Consider the following 17,959-nt stretch of genomic DNA (forward strand, 5'->3'; position numbering starts at 1 on the left):
CGCATAGAAGGCCTCCTCGAACACCAGCAGAGGTCCTGAGAAGCCAATGACAAGGACGGGCTGGGCAGCCACCAAGCAGAAGATAACCCCCAGCACTGCTGTGGACAGCATCAGCTCGGACACTCCTATCATATTGTCTACCTTATCAGCTGCAACAACAGGAGGGAGCAAACAGAAGCACGTTGTTGGAGTTGACTTCATGGAGGCCAAATAAAATTGTATGCATGGACGCTAAGTGTTTCTGTCAGGGGTGCCAACATGGACAAAATACTAGAATCACAATTATGTTGCTTTACTCTCCTTACAATATCTTAAAAACTATTTAGTACATTCATTAGAGTTCACGCTGGAATACTCACTAGAGTTCACAGTCCAAATGTGACGTGGTCATATATGTCTCAGAGACCACACAGAAAACAGAAGTTTCCAAAGCTGAAGTTCATAAAACTGATTAAAAGCTTCAGAGAAAATGGGACTCCTAACAACCACCTGGAAGACCTGCTAGACACCAAAACTACCCCCATCAGATAAACAGCACTTGGACAACCCAGTGCTATGGGTCTAAAAGGATGAGGAGCTGGAGACAGGACAAAAAGAGTAACATTTGCAGCTGCTGGTGTTCTTAGAAACGTAGACTGACCACCCCAGAGTCTATGCTAAACCAACTCCAACACTTTGGATGTGTGAAAAATATGGAATAAAATCTCTAAATACTGAAATATTTGATATCTGGGTTATCTGGCCACGTGACCAGAGTCCTTTCTGTATGGAGTCTGCATGTTCTCCCCTTGTCTGCATGGGTTTCCTCCCACAGTCCAAAGACATGCAGTCAGGCCAGTTGGACACGCCAAATTGCCCCAGGTGTGAATGTATATATCTGTGTATCCTTCCTGTAATGGACTGGCAACCTGTCCAGGATGTTTCCTGCCTTCCACCCAATGACCGCTGGGATAGGCCCCAGCAACCCCCCATTACCCAAAAGGATAAGCGGCTTAGAAAGTGCATGTTTGTGTCATTTTCTGTAAAATACACATTTCTTCATTGAAATCTGAATAACTTGTACTGAATGGCCATGGTGACTGGGACACATATAAATGAAGGGTGGTCTCTGACTTTTTCACTGTATGTTAATGCCGGGTATGAATGGGGCCACATACTCACCCAGCAGGCCTCCGAAAGTGATAGCAGGAGAAAGAGCAGCAAAGTAGATGAAGATGACAGTAGCGAGGACCTGCACGTTCATGGCATCGGTGATGTCACTGACGTAGTGCTGGTAGCGTCTTTTCAAATCTCTGATCATGCCTCCAAACGGCACACCGGTGCGCACCAGTGGATCCTCTGGAGGAAGCGGTTTGGCAATGGAGGCTGTGGATGGAGAGATTGCAGAGTAAAGTGTTACTTCGTTATTAAAGCGATAGATTAAGGCCCAATCCCATTTCGGCCCTTGCCACTACCACTGAGCCCTTAGCCCTCTGTTTCGCGCGTTCATTTCTAGGGGTAGGGTGTCCCGATTTTTGTTGAGATAGAGGGGTAGGGCGCAGTGTTGGGGCTACATGATCATGACTTCAGCTTCATATCACAGAAGAATTAGTGGTGGGTGAAAATAAATAATTGCCCCCCTCTTTGAAGGTGTATGATTCCCTAAATGTAACTAAAGCCCAGCAGTGAGGAGCTGAACTTTACCCTCCTCTGCTGTCACTGCAGACGGGCAGGGTTGCCTACAGAGCAGCGCTAGTAGCTGTTAATGAAGTGATGCTCTTTTTAATTGAGGGTCCCATTTTTTAGAGGGAGATTTCAACCACTACCCCTTATAACTCACTTCCAAGGGGTTAGGGTGACACTCGAAAACAAGGGGTAGGGGTAAAAAGAAGAAATGGGACTGGGCCTAAATGTAGTCAATCAAGGCAGGCTAATGTAGCTAACGAGTATCATACATTTGTAGCTACCAAGTTAGCACTAAACTGCTTCCCTCAAACTCAAGGCCTGATTATGTGGTTTCTGACACCATCACCTTAGTTTTGGGATACAGGGAAAATATCTAAATTTGACTTTTTCGCTTATCACTTTAATGCATTTCATTTGTTAATGTATATGTCTGTGTCTGCCCTGCAATGGACTGGTGACCTGTCCAGGGTGTTTCCTGCCTTCTGCCCAATGAGCCCTAGGATAAGCTCCAGCTCCACCCATGAGGATAAGCGGCTTAGAAAATGTGTGTGTGTATTTAATTTAGTTTATTGAGTTGCTTTTTACGTTTTTAGGCCAAAGTTACGCAATCACAGATTACTTTGGCTTGGCTTCAAAGTTTTGCTCACATTTGCGTGGCTTGAGATCGAGGCGGAGCTGAGGGTCTGAGGGGCGGAGCCTCTCCTGAAGGAGCTTCTTCTGGAAGCTGATGATTGGCGCGAGCATGGCCTCGTTCTGGATCTCAGTAGGTGGGATCACAATGCTGCAGTCCATGAAGTCGGCCATGGCATCGATGAGCTCCCGGTCACTCTGGGCCTGGAAGGCTGCCTGGTTGAACACCTGAGAGTATACATATATATATATATATATATATATATATATATATATATATATATATATATATATATATGTGTGTGTGTGTGTGTGTGTGTGTGTGTGTGTGTGTGTGTGTGTGTGTGTGTCAGGGCAGATATCAGACATCAAGTATCACTGCTTGATATAACTTCAGTGGCCGCTGTGAGAAATGAACCCCTCCCCCAAAAAATCCAATACAATACAAAAACAACATGAAGTTACAAAAATCTATGTTATGTTCTGACAGCAAATAAAGAACATAATTTATTGTATTTCCAGCAAAAAAAATGACCAGTTTTTAATTTTTTAACCTTAGAAAACATGGACTTAATAGAAAATGACTCAGACCTCAATAACTATATATAATACCAAAATTTCCTGCATTTAGTGTGTCCACTCTTTGCCTTTATAACAGCTTTCAGTCTTTTCCAGAGACTCGTTTCTCAAAGTTTCTCAAAGAATTTGCAGACACACCTCCAAAGTTCAGTCTTTCAAAACACGTTCAGTCACCCAAACACATTCAGCTCTGGATTTACCACCGTCTGAGCTCAAATGAATGGTGACTGACGTTTGCACGGTACTATCAGATCGTTTAGAACAGGGAAAACAGAAATGTTCAGAAATAAAAGGCCCATTTCTTCCAAGTTCTTAACATCATGAGAAGTCACAGCTTTAGTGATGTGTTCTTACTTTATCTGCGAGCAGGGCGGCCATGACGCGCCCACTCTCGTGGTAGTCTATGTCGCTCTTGGTGGGGCCCACCAGTACAAATATGAAGCGAACAGGAACCGGGGCCTCAAGCGCCGACTCAAGGACCATCGCATCCTTCAGCCGCACGAACGCCACTGTTGGCTTCTCCAAGAAGTCCAGTGCACCTGTCACACACAATGTAACACACACACTCTCCAAAATCAGCTGCTTCTTAGAGATAAACACATTTACTCACTGAACAAAGAACCATCTGTTAATCAGTTTGTGTTAGCCATCCTCTAATGGTCAGTTTTTGACCACAGTGATGCTCTTAGGTGGATGTTTTTGGCAGCAGTCCACTTTCAACCTAGCAGCGGCAGTGACTTGTAACTTCAGCAACACCGCTGTGCCTGGTACACTCATGCTAGCACAACACACACTCCCATGTCAGTGTCACTGCTTTGCTGAGAATGGACCCCCACCCAAATAATATCTGGACAACTACGGTCCTGTAGTCAGAAACTGACCAGTGATTGGTAGATTGGGATATAATATGAAAGGAATCCAGTCACCCTCACCTACAAGTACCATGGAGGCCTCCACACAGTCAGATGCATCTCTCTATGGAAGCCAACAGCACATTTTGAATACATTTAATGTTGCAGAAAAGATATGGCTAGTTTTATACATTCTAAAACTAAAATTAACTAAGGAAATGATCATTCAAGTTCTTCTGACTGATTGCCTGTATTTAATAATTAATAATTTAAGAAAATACATTTTAACTCAAATGCATCTTTATTTAACACTTCACGTTTTTGGGGATTTGGAGACCTCTGTGGTGGAAACGCGTAATTGCATGCAAGAAGATTTAATAATGTGGATTGTACTTTGGACCCCTGAGCGGATGAATCTGATCATGATTGAAAGAGAATTTAGGATGTGTCTTCCGAGGATTATCTATGATCTATGTCCTCATATCTTCATCAGTATAATGTTGATTTTGCATTTGAGACCTAAACAACAAGCTGCACCTACTTTTTGAGTCTGTGTGTGTGATGTTAATATGTAAAGGCGTATGACGTGATGTGAAAAATTCCTGACTTTTACATTATTATTTCAGGCTTTACTGAGCAACTCGCCAATCAATATTTCAGCTTATTTTTTCCCCTTCCAAATACTTTCAATTTTTATATGAAAATTATACAAAGTACTTCTTTAAGATGTTTATTTACATTCATGGCATTTGGCAGACCCTCTTATCCAGAGCAATATACAATTTGATTAAATTACACAGGTAGGTGGTGTTAGGAGTCTTGCCCAAGGACTCTTATAGGTATAGTACAGAGTGCTTATCGAGGTAGGGGAATGAACCCCAGTCTACAGCGTAGAAGGCAGAGGTGTTACCCACTACACTACAACCAACCACAAGAACCTCACAACGCTTCAATGTGGAAACAACGCATATAGAGAAACAGGGGATTGAACCCTGGACCTCACACATGCACCACTGAGCTACACCCACTCCGAAATCTACGCTGTATGAAAGTCCACCCAGAACCATTTTCACCAAGAACTATTAGACATTTTATACATGGGTTTTAAAATCCAGTTCGCATTTTTGTTTTAGATTTTCTCCCTAATTCAACCACATACAGTTCCACATACTGGCTAGGTCAGCTACCAAGCTGAGAGGGTGAAGGCTAGCATGAGCTTCCTCTGAGATAAACGAAGATCCACCACATCTTTTCAAAGTGCTGCTAACGCAAAACCTTTGGACAGCTCAACATGCTTGAAGGAGAATGCTAAGAGGAACAGTGAGACCAGTTACGCTTTCCTGGACTCCTAGACACAGATGGCTGTGGCATCACTGGGGATGGAACTTGCATCAATTTTTCCTTGCTTTATTACAAAATTAAGATTATATTGAACAGAAAGGACCAAAGATGGTAAAATTCTTATGACAAATGGACAAAAACAACAAGTTGAAATTAGCAACAACAAACCACCGTGTGCTAACAGTTAATATAAAGATGCATCGTTATTTAAAATACGCTCAGAGCGATTTTCATAGAGTTTTCATACCCTCTCTGTGACAGAGAAGGTCTGCATTTCCAGAGGTGGGGTCAGGGCCTGGGTCTCCACCGACTGGCTGAAGAGAGAAAGGTCAGGGGTTAGGCTGAAGTTTCAGGACCAGTTCTAGCCTTTCACTTTAGAACTGAACAATGAGCTTTAGATTTATGTCTGTTTCTCTGTCAGAGTGGAAAATGTAAGATGGTCCCTGGTTTCGGATCGCAGTTTAAAATATGCAATCATGGTATCAACATGAGGGAGAAATCCCTTTATCGTTTCTAACACATAGCATTCGTGGCCTTTCTGATTTTGAATTCAAACTATTTAAAGTTCAGCAAATTTACACAAGTTTCTCCTAGTTGTTGATCAGTCAGACAAGGTAGCTTCTTTAATTTGGCACTGAAGCCACTAGGCTAATGTGGCTAGCAGGTAACTGAAGCTTAAAAACCGTTAGCATGGTGCTAACTGCTAGCCTAAGTCTACACACATTTGTTTAAAGTCATCTGAAGTTTTTCAGTAATTTCTAATGTACTTGCTTATGTGGTTTCTGACACTGTACACAGTTATCCATAAACATGGACAAGAGTACATTAGCATATCGCTGTTGTTGGAACAAAACCTTGTCCCTCCAATGATCATTTTACAGTAGAAGGAAAACACACATTTTATCTTTAATGTAAGTTCGACTTTTTTCCAATAAATTGTGGGCAATTTTTGATCTATTATTCACCAAATTTACACAGAATGTAAAGGGCAATAGGAATTTTGAAATTATGTCAAAAAACTGAAAAACTATAAAAATGGAGATGCAAAGTTTTGTTCCAACAGCAGTGATATACAGTCGTGGAGCAGTAGTGGTGGCTACTTTGGAACCTGAATTTTGTCCCTACTATTGTCCATTTTTATAGATTTGTAGATGTAGCATAAGGAGAAAATTGTGTAAATTAAATTTTTCGCTTAAAGGTGCAGTGTGTAAGCAAAATGCATATGCATACAGCATAAAAAATATATTTCATTAGTGTATAATAAACAAATGTTTTCTTTAGCTTAGAATGAGCTTCATATCTACATAGGGGGTGGGTCCTCTTCCAACAGAGGTTGCCAAGTTGCGCTGCCATGTTTCTACAGCAGCCCAGAATGGACAAACCAAACACTGCCTCTAGACGGCGCTTTTAATGTTTTTACGTTGAAGCGGCAACTTGAATTTGGTGGTGCTGTAGCACCAGTTCCAAGATGCAGAAAGATGAAGAATCAGTGGTTGCTGTCTGTGCTGACTGACCATTTTGTGTTGTGAGAAGTTTCAGAAAATTTTGACAAAGGAGTATTGTACTATGTGTAGTTGTAGGTTCTACTATGTGCTTGGAAAAGGAGGGGTGAGGGAGGAATATTCCATTGATTGCAATCTGCGACCTCATCACTAGATGGCCCTAAATCCTACACACTGCACCTTTAACCACTGGAGTTTCTACTTACAAACACAGAGCAGTGTACCAAAACAATGTCAAAAGAATAAACAATGTGAAGTTGTTACCTGCGGTTCTGCAAGAAGGCCTGAACTAAACCTTCCCGGTCACCAGGCCTGATCTCCTTCTTACTGATCATCTCGTCCGCGATTTTCTCTGCGATGCTAGAGAGCGAGCGTTCCTCCCTGTCCAACATTACCACCCCTGAGAACATGGTGGGAAGGTGAGTGAGGAAGGAGGAAGAAGAGGTTTCAGGTGGTAGATGCTACTGGTGGATGCTAAAGTCCAAGAGGAACAGAAACATGCTAATGGCTAAATCCAAGAGCATCTGAATATGCTAGTAGCAGAGCTTCTCAAGAAGCTGGGGTAGAAAAGGCAGCATCAGGAGGTCTCTGGACTGGGGTCATTTACTAGCCAGCCCCCCCTTACATTCCTCACTGATTCTGGAAACCTGACTAACCTGTTCATCTTGCATCAAGATGAGTTCACTGGATTGAGGTTTTCAGTATGTTTCAGTTCTGTTGAAATATCTCTAAAGTCATATTTACCTTTAACCCAGCAAATTAAGTGCAAAGTTCTAAAAAAAAAAGATTATTTTCTGAAAACGTCAAAATATTTTTGACATCGAAACAGAAAAAGGTTATAAGTTTAGGCTCAAATCTATCAATACAGAATGCAAGTGTAGCTCATCGGCTATTAAGCTACATTATGTATGTCGGCTATTTTTCAACTAGTGTCCAACATGTAAAATGGACTTCTAGAGCCATTGTAAGTGCTAAAATTCTCAACAAGGCTCTTGTCATTACTACTGAACATCAGGTGAACGTGTTCTAAAATGCATTGTCAGCAGTGGAGCTGGCAGAATAAAATTTTTGGGTAATTTTGGGCAATTTTTGAAACAGGGGGTAGACTATCCAGTCATCACCCTACCTGTTATAGTAAAATAAAACAACAGCAAGACTGTACACATCAAACACAAAAAGCAGAATGCATAAATACAACCAACACCACAAATTCTTCACTATAAAGTGTGTCCACTCACAACTTTTATACAATGAAGACAACATAACCGAGTTACGCTGAGATGTACAAACAACATAGCATGCTTAACAATCCAATCATCCTAGGCTAAAGCATACTGCCACAGTGGATATTAAAAATACTTAAAGACCATTTACATCTTAACTTAGATGCCTTAGAATTAAAAGAGCATTATATATTCCATATTCTGGAATTGGGTCTGGGTTGGGATCCCATTTTCACTGTGTTCCACAAGTACATCTCTGGAACAGCTGGAGCTTCAAATTCAAACACTAGCCCACTGATAAAAAACGAAGGCTGGAGGAGATGGTGGCTAGCAATGGTTGGCAAGCAGTGATGGGAGGACTGAGAAAATAAGGCAGAGCTTAGGACTGTTTAATTGGACTACACCTCACACAATCAGGACTGATACAAAGAGCATTATATTTCACAAAGTATTTTATTTCTATTTATTTATTTATTTACATTTTTACCCAATTTTCTCCCCAATTTAGTCATCTCCAATTCCACCCACTAGTTAGTACTCTCCCAATTGCACAATGCTATCAAAGCTAGGAGGGCGAAGGCTCTACAGGCTTCCTCCGAGACCTGTGAAACCAGAATCTTTTCGATCTGCCACTCTCCTGACATCATTGGACAACCAAACACACTCAGAGGAAAGCGGCAACCACCAGATCTGTTACATCAGCTAACAGACTCCTGCGCTGAGTGATGGGCAGGAGAAGAGGGGAACATCCTAACCACCCAGAAAGCGAGGCCATTTGTGCTGTCCAGGACTCCCGGCTACGGATGGCTGTCTTTAAGCATTTTACATGCTCGCTGTGGTAGTACGCTTTAGCCTAGGATGATTAGGTTTAGGTTATTAAGCTGCTGTGTTGTTTTTTTGCTCAGCTGTCTGATTTTAACTCAGTTATGTCGTCTTCGTTGTCTTTCACAGTTTTAGGTTGTAATGGGGTTATTCTGAAAATAAACTTTAACACAGCAGCATTTGTGAGTGGAGCAAGGACACAATCATTCACCTATATAATTGAATTGTAATTACATTTAAATAGTAATGCGAAGTGACAGTAACAGCTCTGGACTTCTAAACATCTGAAGTAGGTTAAACTAGGATCCTGACATGAACAGGTTAAATTGTCCCTCTCCTCTCTGATGACCTCACCGGTGTTCATGGTTCTTCTGAGCTGCACTATGCTCTTGAAGGTGAGGTAGGAGATGTGGGACGGCCCCCAGCGCCCAGCTTCCATGTCGTAGTTCTCCTCGTAGCCCACCCATCGGCCCGTCTCCTGCCAGTAGCCCTGCTGGTTCTGGTCCTTCATGAGCTCGTTCAGCTCCGCATAGGCCTGATCAGAAGAACACAGAGGAACAATACTGATCAATATCATCTATCAAAAGATTGGAGTCAATACACTTTGTTTGTAAAAGGCTCATCCTGCACAACTTCAAAGCTTTCAAATTAGTATGAAGTTGTAAATAACAATGAAGAGATAACTTGATGATTCTGACATGGCTGAGGTGACTGTAGAACATCATGAATGGAGGTCTACTAAAATTAATATCCAGAATGAAATTTCACAGAAATTAATGTCCAGAATAGAGCTATACTAAAATTAATATCCAGAATGGAGTTTTCCTAAAATTTATATCCAGAATGAAATTTCACAGAAATTAATATCCAGAATGGAGGTCTACTAAAGTTAATATCCAGAATGAAGTTCTACTAAAGTTAACAACCAGAATGGAGTTCTACGACAATTAATATCCAGAATGAAGTTCTGCTAAAATTAATATGCAGAATGAAGTTCTACTAAAATTAACAACCAGAATGGAGTTCTGCTAAAATTAACATCCAGAATGATGTTCTACTAAAATTAACAACCAGAATGGAGTTCTACTACAATTAATATCCAGAATGAAGTTCTCCTAAAATTAATATCCAGAATGAAGTTCTACTAAAATTTACAACCAGAATGGAGTTCTACTAAAATTAATATCCAGAATGAAGTTCTACTAAAGTTAACAACCAGAATGGAGTTCTACTACAATTAATATCCAGAATGAAGTTCTCCTAAAATTAATATCCAGAATGAAGTTCTACTAAAATTTACAACCAGAATGGAGTTCTACTAAAATTAATATCCAGAATGAAGTTCTACTAAAATTAACATCCAGAATGGGTTCTTCAAAAATTTATATCCAGAATGGAGCTCTACTAAAATTTATATCCAGAATGAAATTTCACTGAAATTAATATCCAGAATGAAGTTCTACTAAAATTAACAACCAGAATGGAGTTCTACTAAAATTAATATCAGAATGAAGTTCTACGAAAAATTAACAACCAGAATGGAGTTCTACTAAAATTAATATACAGAATTAAGTTCTACTAAAATTAACAACCAGAATGGAGTTCTACTAAAATTAATATCCAAAATGAAGCTCTACTAAAATTAACAACCAGAATGGAGTTCTACTACAATTAATATCCAGAATGAAGTTCTGCTAAAACTAATATGCAGAATGAAGTTCTACTAAAATTAACAACGAGAATGGAGTTCTGCTAAAATTAACATCCAGAATGATGTTCTACTAAAATTAACAACCAGAATGGAGTTCTACTAAAATTAATATCCAGAATGAAGCTCTACTAAAATTAATATCCAGAATGGAGTTCTACTGAAATTAATATCCAGAATGAAGTTCTACTAAAATTAACATCCAGAATGGGTTCTTCAAAAATTTATATCCAGAATGGAGCTCTACTAAAATGAATATCCAGAATGGACTTCTATTGAGTTAATATCCAGGCTGGAGTTCTACTGAGATTGATACCCAAGATGGAGTTCTACTAAAATTAATATCCAGAATGGACTTTTGCTAAAATTAATATCCAGAATAGAGTTTTACTAAAATTAATATCCATAATGGTGTTCTACTAAAATTAATATCTAGAATGGAGTTCTACTGAAATTAATATCCAGAATGAAGTTCTACTAAAATTAACATCCAGAATGGGTTCTTCAAAAATGTATATCCAGAATGGAGCTCTACTAAAATGAATATCCAGAATGGACTTCTATTGAGTTAATATCCAGACTGGAGTTCTACTGAGATTGATACACAAGATGGAGTTCTACTAAAATTAATATCCAGAATGGACTTTTGCTAAAATTAATATCCAGAATAGTGTTTTACTAAAATTAATATCCATAATGGAGTTCTACTAAAAGTAATATCCAGATTTGAGTTCTACTAAAATTAATATCTAGAATGTAATAACGTTGATATTTAGAATTAATTATAGAAAAATAAAATCAAGGATGAAGCAGAAATGCTGTTAAAAACCAAGAAACAATGTGACCCTGTTACTCAGTTATTCACTAGTGCATTGTTTTTTATTTTACACTCTTAGAGGAATTGTTCTATTTAGAACCATGAGTTCTTCATAGAACCATGCTTAAATGGTGCTTTGTATGGTGAAATGGTTCCTCAGATTGATGAGGAGTATGCTGTGTGTGATTCTATGTAAAAAAAAACTTTTTGAAAATGGAAAATAGCACCAAAAAGGGTTCTTTTGTTGTTACAAGCTTGACGTCATAACAATGGCAGAACCCTTTTTGATGCTATTTAGAACAATATGCACCCGTTCTCCATCAAAAGAACCATTTTGCCTTGCAAAGCACCATTCATGGCTCTAAATGGAACCATTTCCTTTACTAAAGAACCCTTGAAGAACCATCTTTTAGTGCAGCAAACCTGCCATAAGAGCAGATGCTGCTGTTGTTGTTGTGACTGATGATGTTGCTGTGACTGTATCACCTTCAGGACCTGCAGCTCGAATCAGCAGATCAGTGGATGAACTCTGAGCATTTGGTGTGTTTGTGTGTTTCTTGTTTCGGGATGACTGATAACTTCTGCCGTGTGTTTAATGTGTAAGCAGCAGGAACGCGAACGGCACACGCCACAACACTGAAGCACTGACCATGTAAAAGTGTGTGTGTGTGTGTGTGTGTGTGTGTTTGTGTTCTCTTTGAAGCTTCTACTCACCAGACAGTCTCCTGTGGTGTTGGCGTTGCAGTTCACGTTCAGAGCAGCTGGAACGAGAGCACAGTTGACAAAATAATTAGGCTTTTTGATGTGGATGGAGGGTGACGGGAGGGTAAAGTGTAGTTTAAACATGGTATTTATTTGCTGAGTAATATTTCAAATGTTGTGTAACAACAATTAATTACATCTCACTGCTCATCTTCTGACACCTGAATCCAAAAAAATGAATCTCTAAAATGATCCAGAGTGAAGTTCTAATAAAACGCAAAAAGTCTGATAAACCCGAAAAATATCACTAAAAGAAGAACAACATCACAACTTTATTTGTTTTGTTTGCTTATTTATTACCAACTTTTAACTTTTAGTGAATATTTTTTCATGGAGAGAAATGTTTTGTTCAGGACCAAAGCCATAAAATATGTATATAATTTTTCGTAATGCATAGTCAGGTTTTCATAAACATCACACAAATAGATTTTTTCACTAAAAATCATTTTTGCACCACATATTGCACCAAATTGTCTTTTTCTTCTACACTCATATACCAAAACGTTTGGCGAACACATTTAAATAGGGCATTTTCCTTAAAATTTGAATACACCACTTCAATTTAACTGAGTTTAACATATTGTAAAAATATAAAACATCAAATATAAAATGTGCCATAACTTTTGCACAGCCAACACTTCTTTTTTATTTTTTTCTCAATATATTAAATACAGCATAACAAACTGTAAACGTGTATTAAAGTGTGCAAACGTATTTTCACTTAAAAATCTACAAAAAAAAATAAAATTTATATTTAATTTGGGTCACAAAACCTGTGAAGAACAAAGTTGATACATTTTCCCCATTTTCCACAAATATACTGTGCGAAAGTCTTAGGCACCCAAGATATGTTTTCAAAATCTATTTATTTGTGTAGTTTGTGTTTGTGTGCTGAGATATATATATATAAAATAAATAGTGGTTTTCTGGATGTGAGTGTGTTTGTGTGTTTGTTTACCGATTTCCAAACCTCCAAGTCCAGTATTATATGTAGTTAAAAAGCTGCTCCTGGTTTGACCAATCAGTGCTCAGTAAATTGAGCTCATGATGTAATTGATGATATTAACGAGTCTATGTGGCGGCTGTGAAGGTGTCAAGGAAAAATATGGACCCAAGAAATTCTTGTTACTTTTTATTGTTTTTATGTTTATTTGAATTATGAATACAACTTTATTCTAATGTATATTGTGATAAACTCACTGCTGAGGTAAGGTGTTTAAAAATTTGCTTAGATACCTAAAACTTTCGCACAGTATGTTCTTTTGCATTTCTGAGCACAATTACTTCTGCCTGTCACTACTGTCACACTTTCCAAGACCCCACTATGTGATATATTCAAAACAATCAAGCCTAAGCAGTAATGGACTGCTTAGTGGACTGCTTAGACTGCTTAATGGACCGTATACTGGTTCAAATTCTCACATATTCTCATATAAACAGTGTAAACTGCACTAATGCCAACCCATTTAGCTGAGTGTCAGAGTCAGGGATGTTTCAGTCACATTTCAAATGAAAATAAATATCTTTTCAGGCAGCGGACATCTTTCGGCTTAAGCCTTGAGCCTAACACGGAAACACAGAGCGCTTCTGTTTACTCAGGTTCACCTGCATCAGACAAGGACCAGCTGGGACTAAAGCGTGAATGACTATTTTCCAAATTCCAGCACCGTCTACAGTGAGAGGGTGTCCCGTCCCTGTCCCAGTTCCTGTGACAAACTGTAACTGCTGCTCTGGTTAAGGTGGAATGGGAAATTCAATAGTTGATGAATAAGAACGTCAGTCTTGCAGAAATTAGGATGTGAAATATTTAAACATTTGGCACCATTTTTGCTAGGCCCTGCGGGGCTAGCGTTAGAAAGCAGTATTGATGTATGTTGATATATATATATATATATATATATATATATATATATATATATACATAAATATATTGTTCAGGTATGTCTTTATTATTTTGCACAATTAAAAAATATCAAAATCACTTTGGCTGTCAAAAACGTTCCTATTAAAAAGTAAAGAGACATCCCAGATATCCTGAAATGATTAGTCACTGTTATATATATAATTTGAATTGAACATAAAACATGAATAACATTATTTTATGTAAAGTTATTATCTGATGTTCAATGAACTTTGAATTATAAAAAAGTGACGTAACTGCCTACCATTTCTATTATCAATGTCCTGAACTGAGAGCACACAACATGCCTGGCGTGGAAACTGACTAAAAATTTGACATCTATATTCTATATTGTCTACCTAGTTGAGATGCAGTACTAGAAATGTGAGTTAGGAGAATATTTAACTAAACAAAGACAGTCGAGTTGACTGAACTCTAGTGTGCCCTCAGGTTAAGCTCAGCTGTTCCAATCCCACACTCCACCGTTATTGCACTAGCACAGTGCTAATCCAAGGCCTCGGCTTCCATTCACCGTATCTAAACTAACGATTGGCCTCCTACGTAGGTCTAGACTGCCTCTGTTATTGAATGTTTATTGAATAAACTCGACTCTGCATATTATTTAATTCCAGTTTAGCTTCAAATGTCAATTTCCTTGCATTTCCTTTCACATTCACACTGTTTACACTAACATTCATAATGGAGCTACATGCTAATGAGGCATTATAAAGGCGGAGGAGACAGTCATTGGTTTAATATGAATGGGAAACCTTGTAATGCTAAACATAACATCTGTTTATGGACAAAGTCCCACCCTTCAAGAAAAAGAACCAATCAGCTTGCTGGCAAGCTCCTCCTTGTTGTGGACATTGGCTCAAGTGCAGTATAACCTAAAAACTGTTTATGAGATCTTTGTCAGTTTTTAGTGATTTCCAGCATGAAATGGTAATCGGATCTTCAGTTTTGAGTATTTTGGTCTCTCCCCTCTCAAAAAGAGAGGAGCCTGGTCTGGTATGGCCTGGTATGGAAATAGCCTGCAGTGGAGTGGAGAGACTTTCCTATTAGGACTTTGGTGTAGGTGCAGTAAGAGTGGAAATCCATTTAAGTGACCCTTATTAGTCCCACAATGGGGAAATTTCACCTCCACATTTAACCCATCCATGCAGTGAAACACCACATACACACTAGAGAGCACACACATACGCTAGGGGGCAGTGACCTCCAGCCCATGACTTTTTATGGCCCTATTTATTTTGTCCAATTCAGGCATTATTCAGCATTACCACTGCACAGCCCCTGCCAAACATACTGCCCCATGACCCCAAAGGCTTTGTACACCCCAAATGATTACTAATGAGGCGGCTCGTGTCAAAACACAGCCTTACCTGCCAACAGCAAACTGAGCGTTGGTCATTTTCATAATAATCCGAAAAGCTGTTTGGCAAATTACAGTCAGTTGTCGATGCTACCAAGAGTTTCAGATTTCGAAGAAAAGGCTACCACAGGCCGGTTTGTTTTGGCTCGTTTCTCCTTCAGTGTTGTCACCATCATCACCCAATAGGACACATGTAACAGCCAACTGTTTAGGACTGAAGGTTGAGGACTTGTGTCTTTCTCTGAGGGGTGATTCGCGCTAATCTGTTTGTTCTGAATGGTGTAAAATAAACAATAAAGCCAAAGAAATGAAGATGAAAGGACAGTCGGATGAATAAAGGTTCAAATTCGTTTCATCTCATCAAATTCTTGGTGCTGGGCTTGAAAGTATATTTCTGTTGTGGGTGCAAATACAGGTTGCTGTTGCCACAACAGCACGGCAGACATCCTGAGTGATACATACAGTCAGATCAAAGACACCAAATCCGTTGTGTGTGCGCTCGCCGGTCAGGTTGGCTTTTTGTTGCGTGTCAGGGTTGATGCGGGTGTTTGTATAAGAGAACCTTTTAACCGTGTAGAGTGGCATCATGTTGCCATTGAGGGAAAAATGGAACCACATGGTTTGTTGCACTCAAAAGAAATTATGTTCTACATACTCACTGTAGAACATTCATATTTCCCCAAGAGTGGTTACAGTATATATAAATACACTACTTCTGGTTAAATGTTCATTCAACATGAATGACAATAGATTTATTGCTCTGGCAATAAATAATCTGCCCAGGTATAATTATAATATATGTAAAATATATGTAAATTCGGACATAGGAATTCCTGACAGATAGTCTATTTAAATAAACGTGATGTTTTTGCTTGTTTGCCTTTAAAATGATGATATTAGTAAGTTATTTCTTTGAAATTGGTTCTTGTATTCTATGTTTGTACCACCAAAATGTACTATAAATTTCTGAGAATGTTATAATTATGATTATTTATTGCACAACCAAGTCAAGTATGACACATTTTGCATGGCAATCATAATAAACGTTCATCTTTACTCTTGAACTCAAATCTGAAGTTTCTAAAACTGGAATGATTTACAGTTGCATTTGACATCAACTGAACATGTCATTTGACCAGGGGTGCCCAAACATTTGCACACGGCAGTTCGTGCAGGTGCGTTTCTATGTTGTATTAAGCTAAAGTTGTTAAAATAGCCTTAAACGATGCATAAGGCAAACATTAGCATAATGCATAATAGCATTCTGCCAGTTCAGCGAAAGTTACTTACCGGGAGTGGACGGTGTCCAGCACGAAAAGACCCAACCCTGAGCCCCCTGATGGCAAAAGAGCTCACAGGGCCTTATAAAGCATATTTATACCTGCTGCGCTGATACACACTGAGCATAGACACACCCCTGAGTCCACACACACACACACACACCCCTACAGACAAACACAAACCTCACACCTACAAAAAGTAACATAGTCAATATATATATATATATATATATAAAGTCTATATAAAGTATATAAAGTCACTGAAATAGAATATATAGCTATATTATACATATCTAAGTTATTCATTACTCAGGAGATACATCTGAGGGGACAGACAGAAGATAATCCACTCAGTAGATGTCCACTAGCTGTCCTTTACATTTTGTGAATACTTCATGATGAATGGACCAATAGAAACTGCTTTGAATCCAAAACTGCTTTGAATACATTATAACAGAACGTTTTTGCCCTCTTCTGTAAAGTTCCCATTTTTGAGATTTTCCTTGGGCAGCGACAACATAGAAGGAGAAAGTCAAAGAAAATAAGTGAAAAAAGTGAAAAAACTACAGATAAAATGGGGCTCCTAACAACCACCTGGAAGACCTGGTCAACACCAGAACTGTGCACATCAGATAAACAGCACTTAAAGCTTTCCTCTGTGAGAGAGAGGAGAAAATCAAGCTGCTTCAGATCTGAAAACATCCACAGGTGTTTTCAGTGTTTTCAAGTGTAATAACGAGTAATTAATGGCTGATTCAGCTAGAAATTAAATGAATGAAGTCAGGGGTGAGGGTGGGGGTGGGGTCTCTGACTCTTGCCCAGTACTGTACTTACACAGACACACTCGCGTTCCTGTGCTCACCCATAATATTGATGTACTAAACAGCTTGACTTGATAACTCTGTACTGGTCAGACAAAATGTGTGTGTGTGTGTGTGTGTGTGTGTGTGCGTGTGTGTGTGTGTGTGTGTGTGTGTGCGTCTTATCACATTTATAGCGCCTGTTTAACCTAAACACACTCTCCAGTTACACAAAGCTTCACTCACCTTCAACATCTCCACACACGGGACATGTCTTCTGCAGGGACACCTCATTTCCCTCATCCTCTTTATCCCTCACTCCATCCCTCTGTTCTTCTTTTTCATCGTCTGCACTGAGGCCCAGGGATCTGCGGCACGGAAAGGCCAGAGAGAGAATATATTTATATATATACACACACACACATATATCGCTGTTGTCAGAACCAAACCTCCTATCTACATTTCAGTTTTTGACCTCATTTGAAAATGACTTTTGTCCTTTACATTGTGTGTAAATTTCATGTGTATGTGTGCAAAGAATATGTGGAAACATATTTATTTTGGTATATTTGCTGAAGTACTTTCTATACACTAAAAGGTATGTCAGAATGTATTTCCATATTAACCAATTATATTTTAAAATAAATTCATTTTATAATTTATGGGAAAATATTGCACCTAGACGTGCACATACCAAAATAAAT

General features: G+C 38.9%; 1 protein-coding gene across 1 annotated transcript in view; it reads right to left on the minus strand.

Moving 5' to 3' along the window:
- Positions 1-16,517, minus strand: part of slc4a1b (solute carrier family 4 member 1b (Diego blood group)) — a 28,454-nt gene extending 11,937 nt beyond the window's left edge. Inside the window, exons 1-10 of the mRNA XM_017682076.2 lie at positions 16,466-16,517; positions 11,853-11,899; positions 8,968-9,148; positions 6,833-6,968; positions 5,314-5,380; positions 3,807-3,849; positions 3,229-3,413; positions 2,313-2,523; positions 1,162-1,365; positions 1-149 (exon numbers count right to left, since the gene is read on the minus strand). Coding sequence (XP_017537565.1) covers positions 1-149; positions 1,162-1,365; positions 2,313-2,523; positions 3,229-3,413; positions 3,807-3,849; positions 5,314-5,380; positions 6,833-6,968; positions 8,968-9,124 — 1,152 coding nt within the window. The 5' untranslated portion in view covers positions 9,125-9,148; positions 11,853-11,899; positions 16,466-16,517. The remainder of the gene's footprint in view (positions 150-1,161; positions 1,366-2,312; positions 2,524-3,228; positions 3,414-3,806; positions 3,850-5,313; positions 5,381-6,832; positions 6,969-8,967; positions 9,149-11,852; positions 11,900-16,465) is intronic.
- Positions 16,518-17,959: the final 1,442 nt, after the last annotated feature.

Source organism: Pygocentrus nattereri, chromosome 13, assembly GCF_015220715.1.
Source record: "Pygocentrus nattereri isolate fPygNat1 chromosome 13, fPygNat1.pri, whole genome shotgun sequence".
Taxonomy (NCBI): domain Eukaryota; kingdom Metazoa; phylum Chordata; class Actinopteri; order Characiformes; family Serrasalmidae; genus Pygocentrus; species Pygocentrus nattereri.